This window comes from Netta rufina (genome assembly GCF_964035555.1).
Source record: "Netta rufina genome assembly, chromosome: 18".
NCBI lineage: Eukaryota > Metazoa > Chordata > Aves > Anseriformes > Anatidae > Netta > Netta rufina.
Genome location: NC_140142.1, coordinates 9,635,650 through 9,652,942, shown reverse-complemented (window position 1 = coordinate 9,652,942; position 17,293 = coordinate 9,635,650). Strand labels below are relative to the sequence as shown.

The 17,293-nt window shown below is 48.8% G+C and overlaps 1 protein-coding gene across 1 annotated transcript in view; it reads left to right on the top strand.

Annotated features, from left to right (window-relative positions):
- The window catches only part of LOC311216425 (uncharacterized protein), a gene marked incomplete at both ends in the record, with an annotated part of 28,666 nt that extends 11,373 nt beyond the window's left edge, over positions 1 to 17,293 (top strand). Inside the window, 4 exons of the mRNA XM_084297961.1 lie at positions 1,215 to 1,682; positions 6,523 to 6,986; positions 7,213 to 7,268; positions 16,357 to 17,293. Of these exons, the coding sequence (XP_084154087.1) occupies positions 1,215 to 1,682; positions 6,523 to 6,986; positions 7,213 to 7,268; positions 16,357 to 17,293 (1,925 nt within the window). The remainder of the gene's footprint in view (positions 1 to 1,214; positions 1,683 to 6,522; positions 6,987 to 7,212; positions 7,269 to 16,356) is intronic.

Here is a 17,293-nt window from a genome sequence, read left to right as displayed (position 1 = left end):
AGTGGCCTGCCCACTTTTCCAAAGCTTATAAACCCTCTTTTTTCTCCTAAGCTCAAGCCACAATTCTCTGTTGAGCCAGGCTGGTCTTCTTCCCCACCAGCTCGTCTGTGGGCACGTGGGGACAGACTGTTCCTGCGCCATTAAGATTTCCCTCTTGAAGAGCGCCCAGCCTTCCTGGACCCCTCTGGCCTTCAGAACCACCTCCCAAGGGACTCCACCAACTAGTGTTCTGAGCAGCTCAAAGTCAGCCCTCCGAAAGTCCAATACAGTGGTTTTACTGGTCCCCTTCCTGGCCTCGCCAAGAATAGTGAACTCCACCATTGTGTGGTCACTCTGCCCAAGACAGCTCCCGACAATCACATCCTCCACCAGTCCTCCTCTGTTTGTGAAGAGAAGGTCTAGCGGGGCACCACCCCTGGTAGGTTCGCTAACCAGCTGCGTCAGGAAGCTATCTTCCACGCTCTCCAGAAACCTCCTAGACTGCTTTCTCAGGGCTGTGTTGTGCTTCCAGGATATGTCAGGGAAGTTGAAGTCCCCCACGAGAACAAGCGCTGAAGATTTCGCAACTTCTGTCAGTTGCCTGTAGAACTCCTCATCCGTCTCCTCATCCTGGTTTGGCGGTCTATAGCAGACCACGACCAGGACGCTCCGTGCTGCTGGATGGCTGTCTGTGGGAAGCTGGAGTGAGGCCTCTGCACCCTCACCTGGGAGGGAAGAGCTGAGATCCATCTCAGGCCCCCGGGGACAAGGTGAGGATTCTGTCCAGCTGCACATGGACTGGGTCTTCTTTGCTCTCAGCTGTCTCCCTTTTCTTGTACATTAATCACATTCAAGTACATGAATGTGATTGTTGTCCTAAGCATTACAGGGGTAACTGCAAAAAAATGAAGCAAGGAAAATATGCTTTCCACAACTCTGTGGTCAGATGAGTTGTTCACAAGGCTAATTCATCTGACAAGTGGACTGAACTTGAGGTTGCTCCATGTTCCTTTTTCCCTCCTGCTTCATAACAGGAACACCTCCTCTGGAGCCCACAGCAGCCCCTGCTCCCAGTGCCACTCTCATCCAGCACCAGCCACAGCTCAAGCAAGAGAGCTGAAGACAGGTTCTCCTGCAAAGAGAAAGGCTGGTCTGGGGAGCTATTCTAAGACTTGCAATAGGTGTTCCTTGGAGAAGTCTGTTCCAACTTTGTCCTGCCTTCTTCTCTTCAACAGACAGCTGTGTCCAATGTCAGCAAATGTCCAACAGCAGCTTCCCCAATGAGTTCCTCCTCCTGCCATTTGCAGACACACGTGAGCTGCAGCTCCTGCACTTCGGGCTCTTCCTGGGCATCTACCTGGCTGCCCTCCTGGGCAACGGCCTCATCCTCACCACAGTAGCCTGCGACCACCACCTCCACACCCCCATGTACTTCTTCCTCTTCAACCTTGCCCTCCTTGAGCTGGGCTTCATCTCCACCACTGTCCCCAAAGCAATGGCTAATTCCCTGTGGGACACCAGGGCCATTTCCTTCTTTGGCTGTGTTACCCAGGTCTTTATGTTTGTTGCATTTGTCACAGCAGAGTTTTCTCTTCTCATCATCTTGGCCTATGACCGCTACACTGCCATCTGCAAACCCCTACACTATGGGAGAATAATGGTCAGCAAAACTTGTGTCAACATGGCAGCAGCTGCCTGGCGCAGTGGCTTTCTCTATGCTGTGCTGCACACTGCCAGTACCTTTTCCCTCCCCCTCTGCCAAGGCAATGTCTTGGACCAGTTCTTCTGTGAAATTCCCCAGATCCTCAAGCTCTCCTGCTCAGATGCCTACCTCAGAGAAGTTGCATTCCTCATCTTTAGCTTTTGTTAAGGTAGTGTATTTTTTGCTTTTCTGTTGCTGTCCTATGTGCAGATCTTCAAAGCTGTGCTGAGGATCCCCTCACAGCAGGGACAGAACAAAGCCTTTTGCACGTGCCTCCCTCACCTGGCCATTGTCTCCCTGTTCATCAGCAATATCATGTTTGCTTATCTGAAGCCCCCCTCTATTTCCTCCTCATCCCTTGATCTTTTGCTGGCAGTTCTGTACTCGGTGGTACCTCCAGCAGTGAACCCCCTCATCTAGAGCATGAGGAACAAGGAGCTCAAGGATGCTGTTAGGAAACTGATTTGGGGAATGTTTTTCAGTACTCATAAAGTTTTTTTCACTCTCCAGAAGTGAAAATTGTGCATCCCATTCCAACACTTTTTTTTTTTTTCTTCTTTGTTTGTTTTTATCATTATTAATAAAATTGCTTTTTCCTTTTTGTCATTTTGACTGTTTTTGCTCCTTGCATTCTGATATAAATGTTTGGATTCTTCCCACTACAATGAATGACTGAGACTGCTCTGTATCATATAAATGCTTTATACATGTACAAGTAACTGTGAGTCAGTGAAGGCTCTCGTAACACTTTTGGTAATAAACAGGATAACTCACGTACACTGCCTGAAGGTTGGAATTTCCTAGCCAAGCCAGTGTCAAGAATAGGCCCAAAGAATTGCTCCCTACAAGAGTCTGTTCCTGCTTCGGTTCAGGATGGAATGGCTCATTGTTGCATTGTCACCTGTCAGAGACCAAGGGCTAGATTTAAGACTCACCTGTGGGTGTCTGCTCACAGCAGAGGCAACGTATGGTCACTGCATTATGTAGCCAGGGCTATTCCCACATGTGGCCTGTAGGTGGTGTCCTTCAAGAGGGGAATCTGGAGCTGCCTCCAGAACCCAGGGTACCTCCAGGGACAGCGGAGCATGGCATGAGCACTGACTGCAGCCCCTCTGAAAGTGAGAGATCTCCCACTGTGTGCTCAGTCACAAGGAAAGAAGTAAACCCAGATATTCACAGGGAAACTGCTACTCTGCACTCTCAGAGAAGAAAGTCTCTGAGCCCAGCCCTGAGCTCTACAATATTGAAACACTCTCTAATATCAGGCACTACACCACTGAGCCTCCTTCATTGCCTGTCCCTTCTGAAGAACTTATGGCCATTCTTAGCAGCACTCCAGGGAGGCTGACGAGGCATAGGCAAGCTTGAGAGGTCAGCCTGTGCAAAACTCATGAAGTTCAACAAGGCAAAGTTCAAGGTCCCACATGTCCTTGGGGTAATCCCAAGGACAAATACAGGCTGGGCAGAGAATAGATTGAAAGCAGCCCTGAGGAGAAGAATGTGGGGGTGTTGGTGGAGCTCACCATGAGCCGGCAGTGTGTGCTTGCAGCCCAGAAAGCCAACCGTATCCTGGGCTACATCAACAGAAGCATAGCCAGCAGGGCAGGGGAGGGGATTCTCCCCCTCTACTCTGCTCTCACGAGACCCCACACAGAATACTTTGTTAGCTCTGGGGCTCCCAGGACAAGAAGGAAGTGGGAATATTAGAATAAGTCCAGAGGAGGGCCACAAAGATGATCACAGGGCTCAAGGTCCTCTCCTATGAAGGCAGGCTGAGAGTTGTGTTTTTTCAGCTTGCAGAAGAGAAGGCCCTGAGGAGACCTTCTAGCAGCCTTCCAATACCTAAAGGGTGTTGTCCTGGTTTCAGTTAGGACAGAGTTGGTTTTCTTCCTAGTAGCTGGTGGAATGCTGTCTTTTGGCTTGGGATGAAAGGAGTGCTGATAACATGTTGATGTTATAATTGTTGCAGAGCAGTGCTTACACCAAGCCAAGGACGTTTCAGCTTCTCACCTTCCAAGAGGCCAAAGACTGCTCTCCTGAAGACCAGAGTTGTGAGCTTGCTATTTGCCAGCTGTGCTGCCCTCCTGCAGGATCAACTCCACCATGGTCCCTGCAGGGAACATTGTGGAACATCAGCCCCGAGATCCCTTTCTGCAGAGTTATGCTCCATCCACTTGTCCCTCAGTCTATATCTATATTCAGGAATACACGGCCTGATGTACAGAATCTGGCACTAGTTCTTGTTGAATTTTATATTGTAGGTGACTGACCAATGTTCCAATCTATCAAGATGTCTCTGTAAGGCCCCTCTACACTCAACTCAATTGACTAAGCCTACTCATATAGTAAATGTAGGGCAGTCCACTCATGTGCCTAAGCTTTCAAACACCTTTTAGAAAGTACTGTCTCTAAATTACCGCTTCTCCATTAATCTACTCCCACTTTTGGGGATGAGAGAGATATGTTAAAGGGGAGGTTTATATTATTTAGCTAAATGACAAGGGACAGCTTCCAGGTTAGTGACAAGGCACAAAGGGAGGCCACATTTTTAGGCAGTCTACACTGAAAAAAACTCTAATACCTACATTCCCAGTCTCTGAAGTCCTAACTTAAAGGATTACTGCTAAGTCGGACATCCTCGGGCACCTCAAATGTCAAATGGCGTTTGCATTTGAACAACTCACTGTTCTTCTCTATCTCCTTTAATTACCGTGGGAGCTTAGCCTAGAGTATTTTGTACATATCTGAACAGAGGTGAGAGAAATCCCAAATCATGTGGGTTTGTGGCTGATATGGAAGGTTCTTGGCCCCATTACAGGCCTAGGACATCAAACTCAGAATGAGATGCATCAGTTGACTCCCTGTGATCACTTCCCTCAGCTTGGGAAAATGTGATCCCTGCCAGTCACATTCTGGGTGTCCTGCCTAAAAGTGGAAGATGACAAGGGAATTCTTTGATGAAACTTCTCCTGCTACAAGAAATGACACTGCTGGAAGTAAGTATCTCTCCTCAGCTGTGGGAGGGAACATCAGGGATTGCTTCAGCCTGTTTCAATGTTGATAAACCTAGAGACCCAGGGATATCTCAAGGGACACAAGACAGGGCAGAGACAGTGAGGCCCTGGGCTGGAGCTGTGCTGCTGAGCTGGGTTGGGCTCTTGGGCCCAAGGGGAGCTCCTGGCAAGCGGGCAGCACTGCAGAGAGACAGCTCTGCCCAGGAGCAGCTCCTCTGCACAGCGCAGCAGGGCTCGGGGCACTGCCTGCAGGGGACAAGGGCGGCTGAGAGAAGGGAGGGAGATGTTAAAGGCAGCGTGGAGGGGGGATGCTGAGAGCTCACTGCGGGAGAAATCTTCAGAGCACTGAACCGGGTAAGTCTCTGGCTGCAGGGCAGCACAGCTGTTGTTCCTGATGCCATCTCCAGATTTGCTGGCAAATCCCACAGTCTACGGGAGCTTTCAGGAGCACTCTGCTTTCTCTATGGTAGAGAAGAATGACAAGGTCCAGAGCAGGGATTCTCTGCCATAAATAACAGAGGGACAGGACATGAGGATTCCTTCTAGAAGGGCTGGCTGTCGGCTGTGCAGCCGTTGTGCAGGCAGGGGTGGCCAGGGCTGTGGTGCAGAGCAGGGTCCCTGCTGTGCCCCAGGGGCTGTGTGCTGGGGCAGGGCCTCTGCTGCCTGCCAGGCTCAGCACTCAGCCTGCCTGGGGTGCTGCCCAGGGTGCTGTGGGGAGAAGCTGAGGGTAGAAGGGAAGGAAGGAGCTGTGACAGGGCAGGGCAGGGTCCTGCTGCTGCCCAGAGGCTGCTCCCTAGATCAGGCTGCTCACATTTCCACAGCACCCCCACTGCATGTCTGGGGGAGATTCTTCACAGGGAAGACCAATGTCTGCTGTATCTGAAGGGAAGGCACTCTGTGAAGTTTCTGCTTCCACTTTTCTGTTTTGAAGGGCAGCTAGGGGGATGGTAATAGAGTTGTCAGGTTTGAATGAATGACTGAAGATAAGAGAACATTACACTGAAAGGTCTGTCGGTCTTTGAGGAAATTCACAATTTTGTTCCACACCCTTTCACCTAGAGAGCACCAAAACCACTGTCACTGTTTCTTGAAAGATTGTTGGATATCCTGCTCAGGATCTGCAAATAGGGAAATACCTCTGGCCAGTGTGCACCTGAGATCCATACCTGGTGCTCTTTACCAGATGCTGTAAAGTAGTACTGACTTCTGATCTCACAGAGGATCTGCCTGATCCCTGACACCCTTAGACAGAAAAAAACATGGCTCACAGGGAAGAAGCAGTGTGTCTTGCTGTGGAGGGTTCTGTGAAATATGTTAGAGGTTTTGGTCACAGAAGTCTACCTAACTTGTGTCTGTCTTTTCCACCATGGACAGCCAGCCATGCCCTGAGACTGCAAATGTCCAACAGGAGCTTCCCCAATGAGTTTCTCCTCCTGCCATTTGCAGACACACGTGAGCTGCAGCTCCTGCACTTCGGGCTCTTCCTGGGCATCTACCTGGCTGCCCTCCTGGGCAATGGCCTCATCCTCACTGCTGTAGCCTGCAACCACCGCCTCCACACCCCCATGTACTTCTTCCTCTTCAACCTTGCCCTCCTTGACCTGGGCACTATTACCACCACTGTCCCCAAAGCCATGGCTAATTCCCTGTGGGACACCAGGGCCATTTCGTACTTGGGTTGTGCTACCCAGATTTTTATGTTTGCTCTCTTCGTCGCAGCAGAGTTTTCTTTCCTCACCATCATGTCCTATGACCGCTATGTTGCCATCTGCAAACCTCTGCACTATGAGACAATAATGGACAGTAGAACTCGTGCCAACATGGCAGAAGCTGCCTGGGGAAGTACTTTTCTCTATGCTGTGCTGCACACTGCCAATACCTTTTCCCTTCCCCTCTGCCAAGGCAATGCCCTGGACCAATTCTTCTGTGAAATTCCCCAGATCCTCAAGCTCTCCTGCTCACATGCCTACCTCAGAGAACTTGGTCTTGTTGTGGTTACTTTATGTTTACTCTTTTTGTGTTTTGTTTTCATTGTGCTGTCGTATGTGCAGATCTTCAAGACTGTGCTGAGGATCCCCTCACAGCAGGGACGGCACAAAGCCTTTTCCACATGCCTCCCTCACCTGGCCGTGGTCTCCCTCTTCATCAGCACTGGCACATTTGCCTACCTGAAGCCCTCCTCCATGTCCTCCTCCTCCTTGAATCTGATGCTGGCAGTTCTTTATGCCGTGGTGCCTCCAGCAGTGAACCCCCTCATCTACAGCATGAGAAACCAGGAACTCAAGGATGCAGTTAGGAAAATGATGACAGAATGTTTCTCAGAGGCATTAATCTTCCTGTTTTCGTCTACATATCACTCATAACATAACTTGTAACAAGCCCTGATTTTCTACTTTTAATTTTATTTTTATTTATTTTGTTTTTATTATTTTTATTTTGTTTTTATTTGTTATTTCTTTGCTTCAGTTGTCATAGTGTTTTCCACAAAGATATGACATTATTCATTCCCTTCTACAGGCAAAGAAGAGCTCTGCTACACTAGGTAACACAGCAGCCATAGAGAAAGGAGCCTGGTGAATTATTTGCCATTCCTCTATTGAAATCAGTGGATCTAGTGAATCACCCCAAAAGACTCTGGAAATGGTGTGAACTCTATGATCCATGTGATCCGTGGATTCTGTGATTCTTGTGAATCCCTTCCAACTCAGGATATTCCACGTGTGGAGAGTAGTTAGACTTGTTTGTGTCACTGATAGGCACCAACACAGGACAAAAGGGGAGTTGAACAGCTTGTTCCTGCTTTCTCTTGTATAAACTTAAAGATGGTGATCCACAATCTTGGTGTGAGAGACAGCTGAAGGAGGGAGTGTTCTAGTGGTAGGACAACCCTGTTTGGTGACAGAACAAAATATTGGCAGCTATAATGTCTAGAGTGAAAGCTTTTGCATGATTATTTGTAAAATGAATATTGATGTTAAGATCTCTGAATATGATAATGAGCTCAATGAAGTACATGATAATCATATGTGACTATAGTAGTCAACTCTGCACCCAAATCATGCTAAATGTCACTTCTCAGGTGGTGAGGGGATGGCAGGGTGGGGGGGTGATGGTAACAGATAACAGTAGGGTATGAAAGAGTGTTGGTGATAGGAGCATAATTTAGAGATAGGGAAAAAAAGGAGTAAGAGTGAGGAAAAAGAAGGGGGGGGGGGGGGGGGGGGAGGAAGAAGAACCTGGGGACCTTGTCCTGGTTTCAGTTAGGACAGAGTCAATTTTCTTCCTAGTAGCTGGTAGAATGCTATGTTTTGGCTTAGGATGAGAAGAGTGCTGATAACACCCCGATGTTTTAATTGTTGCAGAGCAGTGCTTACACCAAGCCAAGGCCATCTCAGCTTCTTGCTTTGTCCTGCCATCGGGCAAGCTGGGGGTGCAGCAAGAGCTGGGAGGGGACAGACCCAGGACAGGTGACCCAAACTAGCCAAAGGGGTATTCCGTACCATCTGACATCATGCTAAACAATATATAGGGGTGGCTAGCCGGGAGAGGGTGGCCAGACTGCTTGGGGTTAGGCTGGGCATCGGTCAGCGGGTGGTGAGCACTTGCATTGTGCATCACTTGTTTGTACACATTATTATTAGTAGTAGTACTATTATCATCATTATTACTTTATTATTGTTATTATAGTTATTATTATTATTGTTATTATTATTTTCCTGTCTTAATAAACTGTCTTTATCTCAACTCATGGGCTTCACTTTCCTGTGTCTCTCCCCCATCCCAGAGAGGGAGGGGGAGCGAACAGCTGTGTGGTGTTTAGCTGCTGGCCGGGTTAAACCACAACAGTCCTTTTGGCGCCCAACGTGGGGCACGAAGGGTTGAGGTAACGACAGATCTGACCAGAGTGTGTTAAACTAAAATTGGTATAAGTATTAGACCTGTTTAATAGTCACTTGTCATAATGCTGATTGCTTTAATCTCAACTCTGCTGCACTTGCTTTCCAAATTGAGTATTATAGCACATTATTTTCCGTATGTGCTCTCTGTCATGTTGTTTATCCTCTCCGGGCCCTGGTTTAAGATCATTATGGTACTGTGCGTTGTAACAGTGGCTTATGAGACGATGAAATATCTGGTCATGACTCTAACTTGGTATTTGTACTCAGCAAAGTCGTCGACTCTATACTTTGGAAATCATATCTCAGAAACTATTAGCAATCATATCTATTGCCTTTTTTCAGCAGGGAGTCAATCTGTGGAGGGGAAAGGGGAAGATATTTTTTCTCACTCGTTCACTCTCCCTTTCTCCTTCACCACCCTCTTATCCTCCGAGCTTGTTACAGTAGCTCTCCAAGATATTGAATATCCTTGGGATACTTAGACCAGCATGGTCTTGTTGTTCTGCCTCCTGAATGTGCTTCAGGTTTTGCTTAAATTTAAACAACTACTTAGGAATCTCATCCAGAGATCTGCCTGGAGGCAGTATAGTTGTGGGTGGCAGGGAGTATGGGAGGATATGGGCAGGCATTTAGAGCAGTGGGCACCTCCAGTGTTTTGGAAATTCACCCCTGAACAACTGCAAAATCCTAAAAAACTGGTAGAATGCTTGAAAAAAAGGTGTCATGACTATGGCAGTTCCAAAGTGACATAAATCATTGTAAAGTGCTGGGGCCTGACTCATGCCTATTGAGCTGCAAATGATATTACTATCAACTCAGTGACAGACCCTGTCGCCACTCCAAGTCCTGTGAAAGATCCAATGGCCACTGCGACCCCTACGGTGGACTCTGCAGCCACTCCAGCTCCAGTTCCTGCAGCCGCTCCAGTTCCTGCAGCTACTCCAGTTCCAGTTCCTGCAGCTGCTCCAGCTCCTGTGGCTGGGTCAGAGAAACGAGCTGTAGCAGTGCAAGTTGCCCCTGTAGAGGAGGTGAAAAAATGGTATAGGAATTCAGGTCGTTTAGAACGCAGAGAGTCTTCTGCCAAATCTAGGTATAGAGACGACGATTCTGGGCCATCAGGGATTCAGGAGGAGGAAGATGAGGATGACGAAAAATCAACAGTAACTACCCAAAAGCTACACCAGCGTGAGCTATGAGATGTACGAAAAGATTTTGGTTGTTGCATAGGTGAGCATCTTGTCACCTGGCTGCTCCGGTGCTGGGACACTGGAGCCAATTTTGTGGAATCAGAAGGCAGGGAAGCCAGGCGGCTGGGATCCCTTGCTAGAGATGCAGGCATTGACAAAGCAATTGCAGATGGAGCACAATCTCACAACCTCTGGAGGCATCTCCTCTCAGCTGTGAGGGAAAGGTATCCCTTCCAAGAAGAACCTGTACGTTTACCAGGCAAGTGGACCACTATGGAGAAGGGAATCCAGTACCTGAGGGAATGAGCCGTACGGGAGGTGATTTATGAGGACCCAGACCTCAGAAAAACATCCACAGATCCAGATGAAGTCAGGTGTACACAACCCATATGGCGGAAGTTTGTATGGAGTGCACCATCATCATATGCCAGCTCATTGGTGTCGTGGTTCCGCTCGAGTGGGCAGCCGAGCTCCACCACAGCCGCTCTCTCACTCCCCCTCCTCAAAGAGGAATGGGGAGAAAATATGTGAAAAGGGCTCAAGGGTTGAGATTAGGACGAGAAAATCACACAATAATTATTGTAACGGGCAAAACAGACTCAGCATAAGAAGATAGTAAGATTTATTGCTCATTACGAACGAGCTAGAGAAGTGAGAAACAAAGGAAAGAAACCAAAAGCACCTTCCCCCCCCATCCACCCTCTTCCACCTCCTCCCCCCGAGCGGCGCAGGGGAACGGGGGAATGGGGGTTATGGTCAGTCTACAGCACTTCTTCTCTGCCGCTCCTTCTCGGTCACTCTCGTCCCCTGTGCTGTGGGGTCCCACCCACGGGATGCAGTCCTTGATGAACTGATCCAGCGTGGGCTTCCCATAGGCAGCAGCTCTTCCAGAACTGCTCCAGATATGGGTCCGTACCATGGGGTCCATCCCTCAGGAGAAAACTGCTCCAACCTGGCCCCCCTACGGGCAGCAGCTCCTGTCAGGTCACCTGCTCCTGCGTGGTCTCCTCTCCACGGGCTACAGGTCCGGCCCGGAACCTGCTCCGGCAGGGGTCTTCCACAGGCAGCAGCCTCCGTTGGTGCAGGGCCACCTGCTCCACCGTGGTCTCCTCCACGGGCTGCAGCGTGGAATCCTGCTCCACCGTGGTACTCCATGGGCTGCAGGGGGACAGCCTGCTTCACCATGGTCCTCACCACAGGCCACAGGGGACTTCTGCTCCGGTGCCTGGAGCACCTCTCTCCCTCCTTCTTCACTGACCTTGGCACCTGCAAGGCTGTTCCTCAATCCCTTCACTCTCCTGGCTGCTGTGTGGCGCAGCGTTTTTTTCCCTGTCTTAAATATGCTCTCACAGAGGCACAAAACAACATCACTTATTGGCTCAGATCTGGAAAACAATGGGGCCCTTCCCAAACATGGGGCAGCTTCTAGATCTTTCTCACAGAAACCACCCCTATGGTCTCCTGCTACCAAAACCTTGCCACGTAAACCCACTACAATTGGCAATAATGGCCTGGAAAGACGATGAGGAACCTACAGTGGATAAAGTGGCTAAACAATTCTGGCAGTACGAAGAAAGTCTCTCCTCTTCCTTACAGGCCTGTGTCTCAGCTGTGGAGAAACTTTCAGAAGAATTCCACCAACTTAAAGAGAATTTATCTTTCTCCCCACCTCAACGAACCAGTGTCCACCAACTAAAAGAGAATACGTTGGAGAAACTTTCTGAAAAGGTCCACCAACTTGAAGAGAGTTTATTTTCTTCCCCACCTGTACAAAGCAGTGTCTCAGCTATCAGGAGTAAGCATTCATCCACACAAGGAAGACAATATGGTGGGTACACACCCCATGCCACACTGTGGTTTTACCTACGTGACCATGGAGAGGACATGAGAAAATGGGATGGAAAATCTTCCTTGACCCTGGAGGCACGGGTATGGGAGTTGCAAAAGAAAACAATTGGGAAAAAGAGGTTCTCTGAAAAATTTGCTGCTCCAATTTCCAGCAGGCAGTCCTTTAGACACAGAAACAGAGATTCTGACTAGGATTAGAGGGGCACTGCCTCCAGCCAGGGGGAGAAGAGGGACAACTGAGTTTATTGGACTGTGTGGATTTGGTGGCCTGGCATGTCAGATGCACAGAAGTAGAAGGCTTTAGTAGATAACAGTGCACAGTGTACTATAATACCATCAAGCTATAAAGGGCCAGAACCCATCTGCATTTATGGGGTGATGGGGGGATCCCAGCAGTTAACTATATTGGAGGCTGAAGTGAGTCTGACTGGGAATGAGTGGCAAAAACATCATATTGTGACTGGCTCAGCTGCTCCGTGCATCCTTGGCATAGACTATCTCAGGAGAGGATATTTCAAGGACCCAAAAGGGCTTTTGGCATAGCTGTCTTAGAGACAGAGGACATTAAACAGTTGTCTACCTTGCCTGGTCTCTCAGAGGACCCTTCTGTTGTGGGGATGCTGAGGGTCGAAGAACAGCAAGTGCTAATTGCTACCACAACTGTGCACTGGCAGCAATATCGCACCAACCAAGACTCCCTGATTCCCATCCATAAGCTAATTCATCAATTGGAGAGCCAAGGAGTGATCAGCAAGACTCATTCACCTTTTAATAGTCCCATATAGCCAGTGCGAAAGTCTAATAGTGAGTGGAGACTAACGGTGGACTATCGTGGCCTGAACAAACTCACGCCACCACTGAGTGCTGCAGTGCCAGACATGCTGGAACTCCAGTACAAACTAGAATCAAAAGCAGCCAAGGGGTATGCCACAATTGATATCGCTAATGCATTTTATTCCATCCCTTTAGCAGCAGAGTGCAGGCCAGTTTCCTTTCACTTGGAGGGGTGTCCAATACACCTGGAGTTGGCTACCCCAGGGGTGGAAACACAGCCCTACCATTTGCCATGGACTGATCCAGTCTACGCTAGAGCAGGGGGAAGCTCCTAAACATCCGCAGTACATCAGTGACATCATTGTGTGGGGTGGAACAGCAGAGGAAGTTTTCGAGAAAAGGAAGAAAATAGTCCAAATCCTTCTGAAGGCTGGTTTTGCCATAAAACAAAATAAAGTCAAAGGACCTGCACGAGAGATCCAGATTTTAGGAATAAAATGGCAAGATGGATGCTGTCAAATCCCAATGGATGTGATCAACAAAATAACAGCTATGTCTCCACCAACTAGCAAAAAAGAAACACAGACTTTCCTAGGTGTTGTGGGGTTTTGGAGAATGCACATCCCAAATTACAGTCTGATTGTAAACCCGCTCTACCAAGTAACCCGTAAGAAGAATGAGTTTGAATGGGGCCCTGAACAACGACAAGCCTTTGAACAAATCAAGCAGGAAATAGTTCATGCAGTAGCCCTTGGGCCAGTTCGAACAGGACCAGATGTAAAGAATGTGCTCTACACTGCAGCCGGGGAGAACGGCCCCACCTGGAGCCTCTGGCAGAAAGAACCTGGGGAAACTCGATGTCAACCCCTAGGGTTTTGGAGTCGGGGATACAGAAGATGTGAGGCCTGCTACACTCCAATAAAAAAGGAGATGTTGGCAGCATATGAAGGAGTTCGATCTGCTTTGGAGGTGGTCGGGACAGCACAGCTCCTTCTGGCATCCCGACTGCTGGTACTAGGCTGGATGTTCAAAGGAAGGGTCTCCTCTACACATCATGCAACTGATGCTACATGGAGCAAGTGGGTTGCACTGATTACTCAGCGGGCTCGAATAGGAAACCCCAGTCACCCAGAAATATTGGAAGTGATTATGGACTGGCCAGAAGGCAAATACTTTGGGATATCATCAGAGGAGGAGGTGGGTCATGCTTAAGAAGCCCCACTGTACAACCAGTTACCGGAAAATGAGAAGAAATATGCCCTGTTCACTGATAGGTCCTGTCGTATTGTGGAGAAGCATCAGAGATGGAAGGCTGCTGTATGGAGTCCTTCAAGACGAGTTGCAGAAGCTGCTGAGGGAGAAGGTGAATCGAGTCAGTTTGCAGAAGTGAAGGCCATTCAGCTGGCTTTAGATATTGCTGAATGAGAAAAGTGGCCAGTTCTCTATCTCTACACTGATTCATGGATGGTAGCAAATGCCCTGTGAGGGTGGTTACAGCAATGGAAGCAAAACAACTGGCAGCACAGGGGCAAACCCATGTGGGCTGCTGCACTGCAGCAAGATATTGCGGCCTGTGTAGAGAATCAGGTTGTAAAGGTACGCCACGTAGATGCTCGTGTGCCCAAGAATCAGGCTACTGAAGAACATCAAAACAACCAGCAGGTGGATCAGGCTGCTAAGATTGAAGTGGTTCAGGTGGACCTGGACTGGCAACATAAAGGTGAATTATTTATAGCCCGATGGGCCCATGACACGTCAGGCCATCAGGGTAGAGATGCAACATACATGTGGGCTTGTGATCGAGGGGTGGACCTGACCATATAGCTATACGGACAATATAGCACAGGTTATTTAGGACTTTGAAACATGCGCTTCAATCAAGCAAGCCAAATGGTCAAAGCCTCTTTGGTATGGAGGACAATGGCTGAAATACAAATATGGAGAGGCCTGGCAGATTGATTACATCACACTCCCTCAAACACACAAGGGCAAGCACCATGCACCTACAATGGTGGAAGCAACCACCAGATGGCTGGAAACATGTCCTGTGCCCCATGCCACCACCCAGAACACTATCCTAGGCCTTGAGAAGCAAGTCCTATGGCAACATGGCACCTCAGAAAGAATTGAGTCAGACAATGAGACACATTTCCGAAACAACCTTATAGACACTTGGGCCAAAGAACATGGTATCGAGTGGGTGTAACACATCCCTTATCATGTACCAGCCTCCGGGAAAATGGAGCTATACAATGGAGTGTTAAGGACAACACTGAAGGCAATGGGTGCTGGGACATTCAAACATTGGGAAATATATTTACCAAAAGCCACCTGGTTAGTCAACACTAGGTGATCTGTAAAAAAGCTGGACATGCCCAATCAAACATGTTATGTTCTGCAGAAGGAGATAAAGTCCCTGTAGTACACATAAAAAACGTCCTGGGGAAGACAGTCTGGGCTATTCCTGCCACAGGCAGAGGAATGATATGCTGAACAATTAATATGGGGAGGCTGGCTGGGGTGGGAAGACCAGCTGCTTGGGGATAGGTTGAGCATCGGTCAGTGGGTGGTGAGCAATTGCATTGTGCATCACTTGTTTTGTACACATGATTATGAGTAGTACTATTAGCATTATTATTATTTTCCTTTGCTTTCTGTGCTAATAAACTGTCTTTATCTCAACTCAAAGGCTTTAATTTTTTCTGCATTCTCTCCTCCATCCCAGAGAGGGAGTGGGGAGCATGAACAAATGGCTGTGTGGTGCTTAGCTGCTGGTTGGGTTAAACCACAACATCATGGTAGAAACCCTCACCCTAATAGCAGAAAGCATACTTTCAAAATCCATCTACCCTTTGTTCAGAGAGGAGCAGTTAGTGATGACATCAGTCTGCTTCAAGCACCACACCCCAGCAGAGACCCTGCTGCCTCCAGGAGCTGTCAGCCCTGAAGCCTTGGGGACACTTCAAGGGAGCCCAATGGCACAGAGCAAGCGATGCCATGGTCAGGTTCTGTGCTGCTGAGCTGGGCTGGGCTCCTGGGCACAAGGGGAGCTCCTGGCAAGAGGGCAGCGCTGCAGAGATACAGCTCTGCCCAGAAGCAGCTCCTCTGCACAGCGCAGCAGGGCTGGGGGCTCTCACCACAGGTGGCACAGGGAGAGGAGAGAAGGAGAGAGGGCTTGGAGGCAGTGAGGAGTGCAGCAACAGTGGGCAGCGTGTGGCAGGACAGATTTGCAGCCTCTTGACACCATGAGGCTCTGGCAGCAGGGCAAAGCAGGTGGGGTTGCCAGAGGGGTCTTCTACAGCTGGCACATCCGATGCCTGATACAGCATCTGTCCAGACTGTTCTCTCTGTTTCTGAAGTGCTTTAGAGAATGGCATTTATGAGAGGGCATTTCAAGAGGAAGATTGAGGCTTGATTTATCTGAAGGGTAAGTCTTTTTCTGCAGTCTGTGCTTTCAGATTCCTGCAGTGGAGGGGAGGCAGGTTTCATGGTAATGGACTCTCAGTATTTTGCAGGAGACTCAGATGCCCAGGATTTCTGTTTTAGAAAAACTCATCAGGTGTGGTGGGGTAGCAACAACAAACAATCTGACCCTATAAAAGGAAAATTAAAACAAAAAATCCATATATATATATATCTGATCTGAAGTTAGGTGACCTGGGAGCAACACTGGGGCAAAGTTCTTTGATATCGGGGGTGAAGTGAGTCTGAGATTACTCTGTGTTCCTCTTTACTTCTGCCAGGGCATAACTGACTCTTCCATTTCCCACAGAGGAGTCCCCTGCTCACAGGGATACCCTCAGGCAGCATCAGGAAGAACTTATGAAAAGGACCTGCCAAATGACTTCCTGGAAGTGGATAATGTTTTTGGCAATTTTAAATAAGAGATGGGATGAGTTTTCTTCTAATAAGTCGGATGTACGTTACTACTGTTCTTTCTCTTCTTTGTGCAGGACCACATCCCCAGAAAAGCAGATGTCCAATAGAAGCTCCATAACTGAGTTCCTCCTCCTGCCATTCGCAGACACACGCGAGCTGCAGCTCCTGTATTTCGGGATCTTCCTGGGCATCTACCTGGCTGCCCTCCTGGGCAACGGCCTCATCCTCACAGCTGTAGCCTGTGACCACCACCTCCACACCCCCACGTACTTCTTCCTCCTCAACCTTGCCCTCCTTGACCTTGGATCCATCTCCACCACTGTTCCCAAAGCCATGGCCAATTCCCTCTGGGACACCAGGGCCATCTCCTATCAAGCATGTGCTGCACAGGTCTTCTTTTTCGTCTTCTTGGTTGGAGCAGAATATTGTTTTCTCACCATCATGGCCTACGACCGCTACATTGCCATCTGCAAACCCCTGCACTACGGGAGCCTTCTGGGCAGCAGAGTTTGTGTCCAGATGGCAGCAGCTGCCTGGGGCAGTGGCTGTCTCAATGCTGTCCTGCACACGGCCATTACATTTTTACTGCCCCTCTGCCAAGGCAATGCTGTGGACCAGTTCTTCTGTGAAATTTCCCAGATCCTCAAGCTCTCCTGCTCTCATGCCTACCTCACAGAAGTTGGGGCACTTGTATTTAGTTTTTCTTTAGCATTTGGCTGTTTTTTCTTCCTTGTGTTGTCCTATTTGCAGATCTTCAAGGCTGTGCTGAGGATTCCCTCTGAGCAGGGTCAGCACAAAGTCTTTTCCACGTGCATCCCTCACCTGGCCGTGGTCTCCCTGTTTGTCAGCACCATCATGTTTGCCTACCTGAAGCCCCTCTCCATCTCTTCTCCATCCCTGGACCTGATGGTGGCAGTTCTCTACTCGGTGCTGCCTCCAGTAGGGAACCCTTTCATCTACAGCATGCGGAACAAGGAACTCAAGCAAGCTCTATGGAAACTGATGACTTGA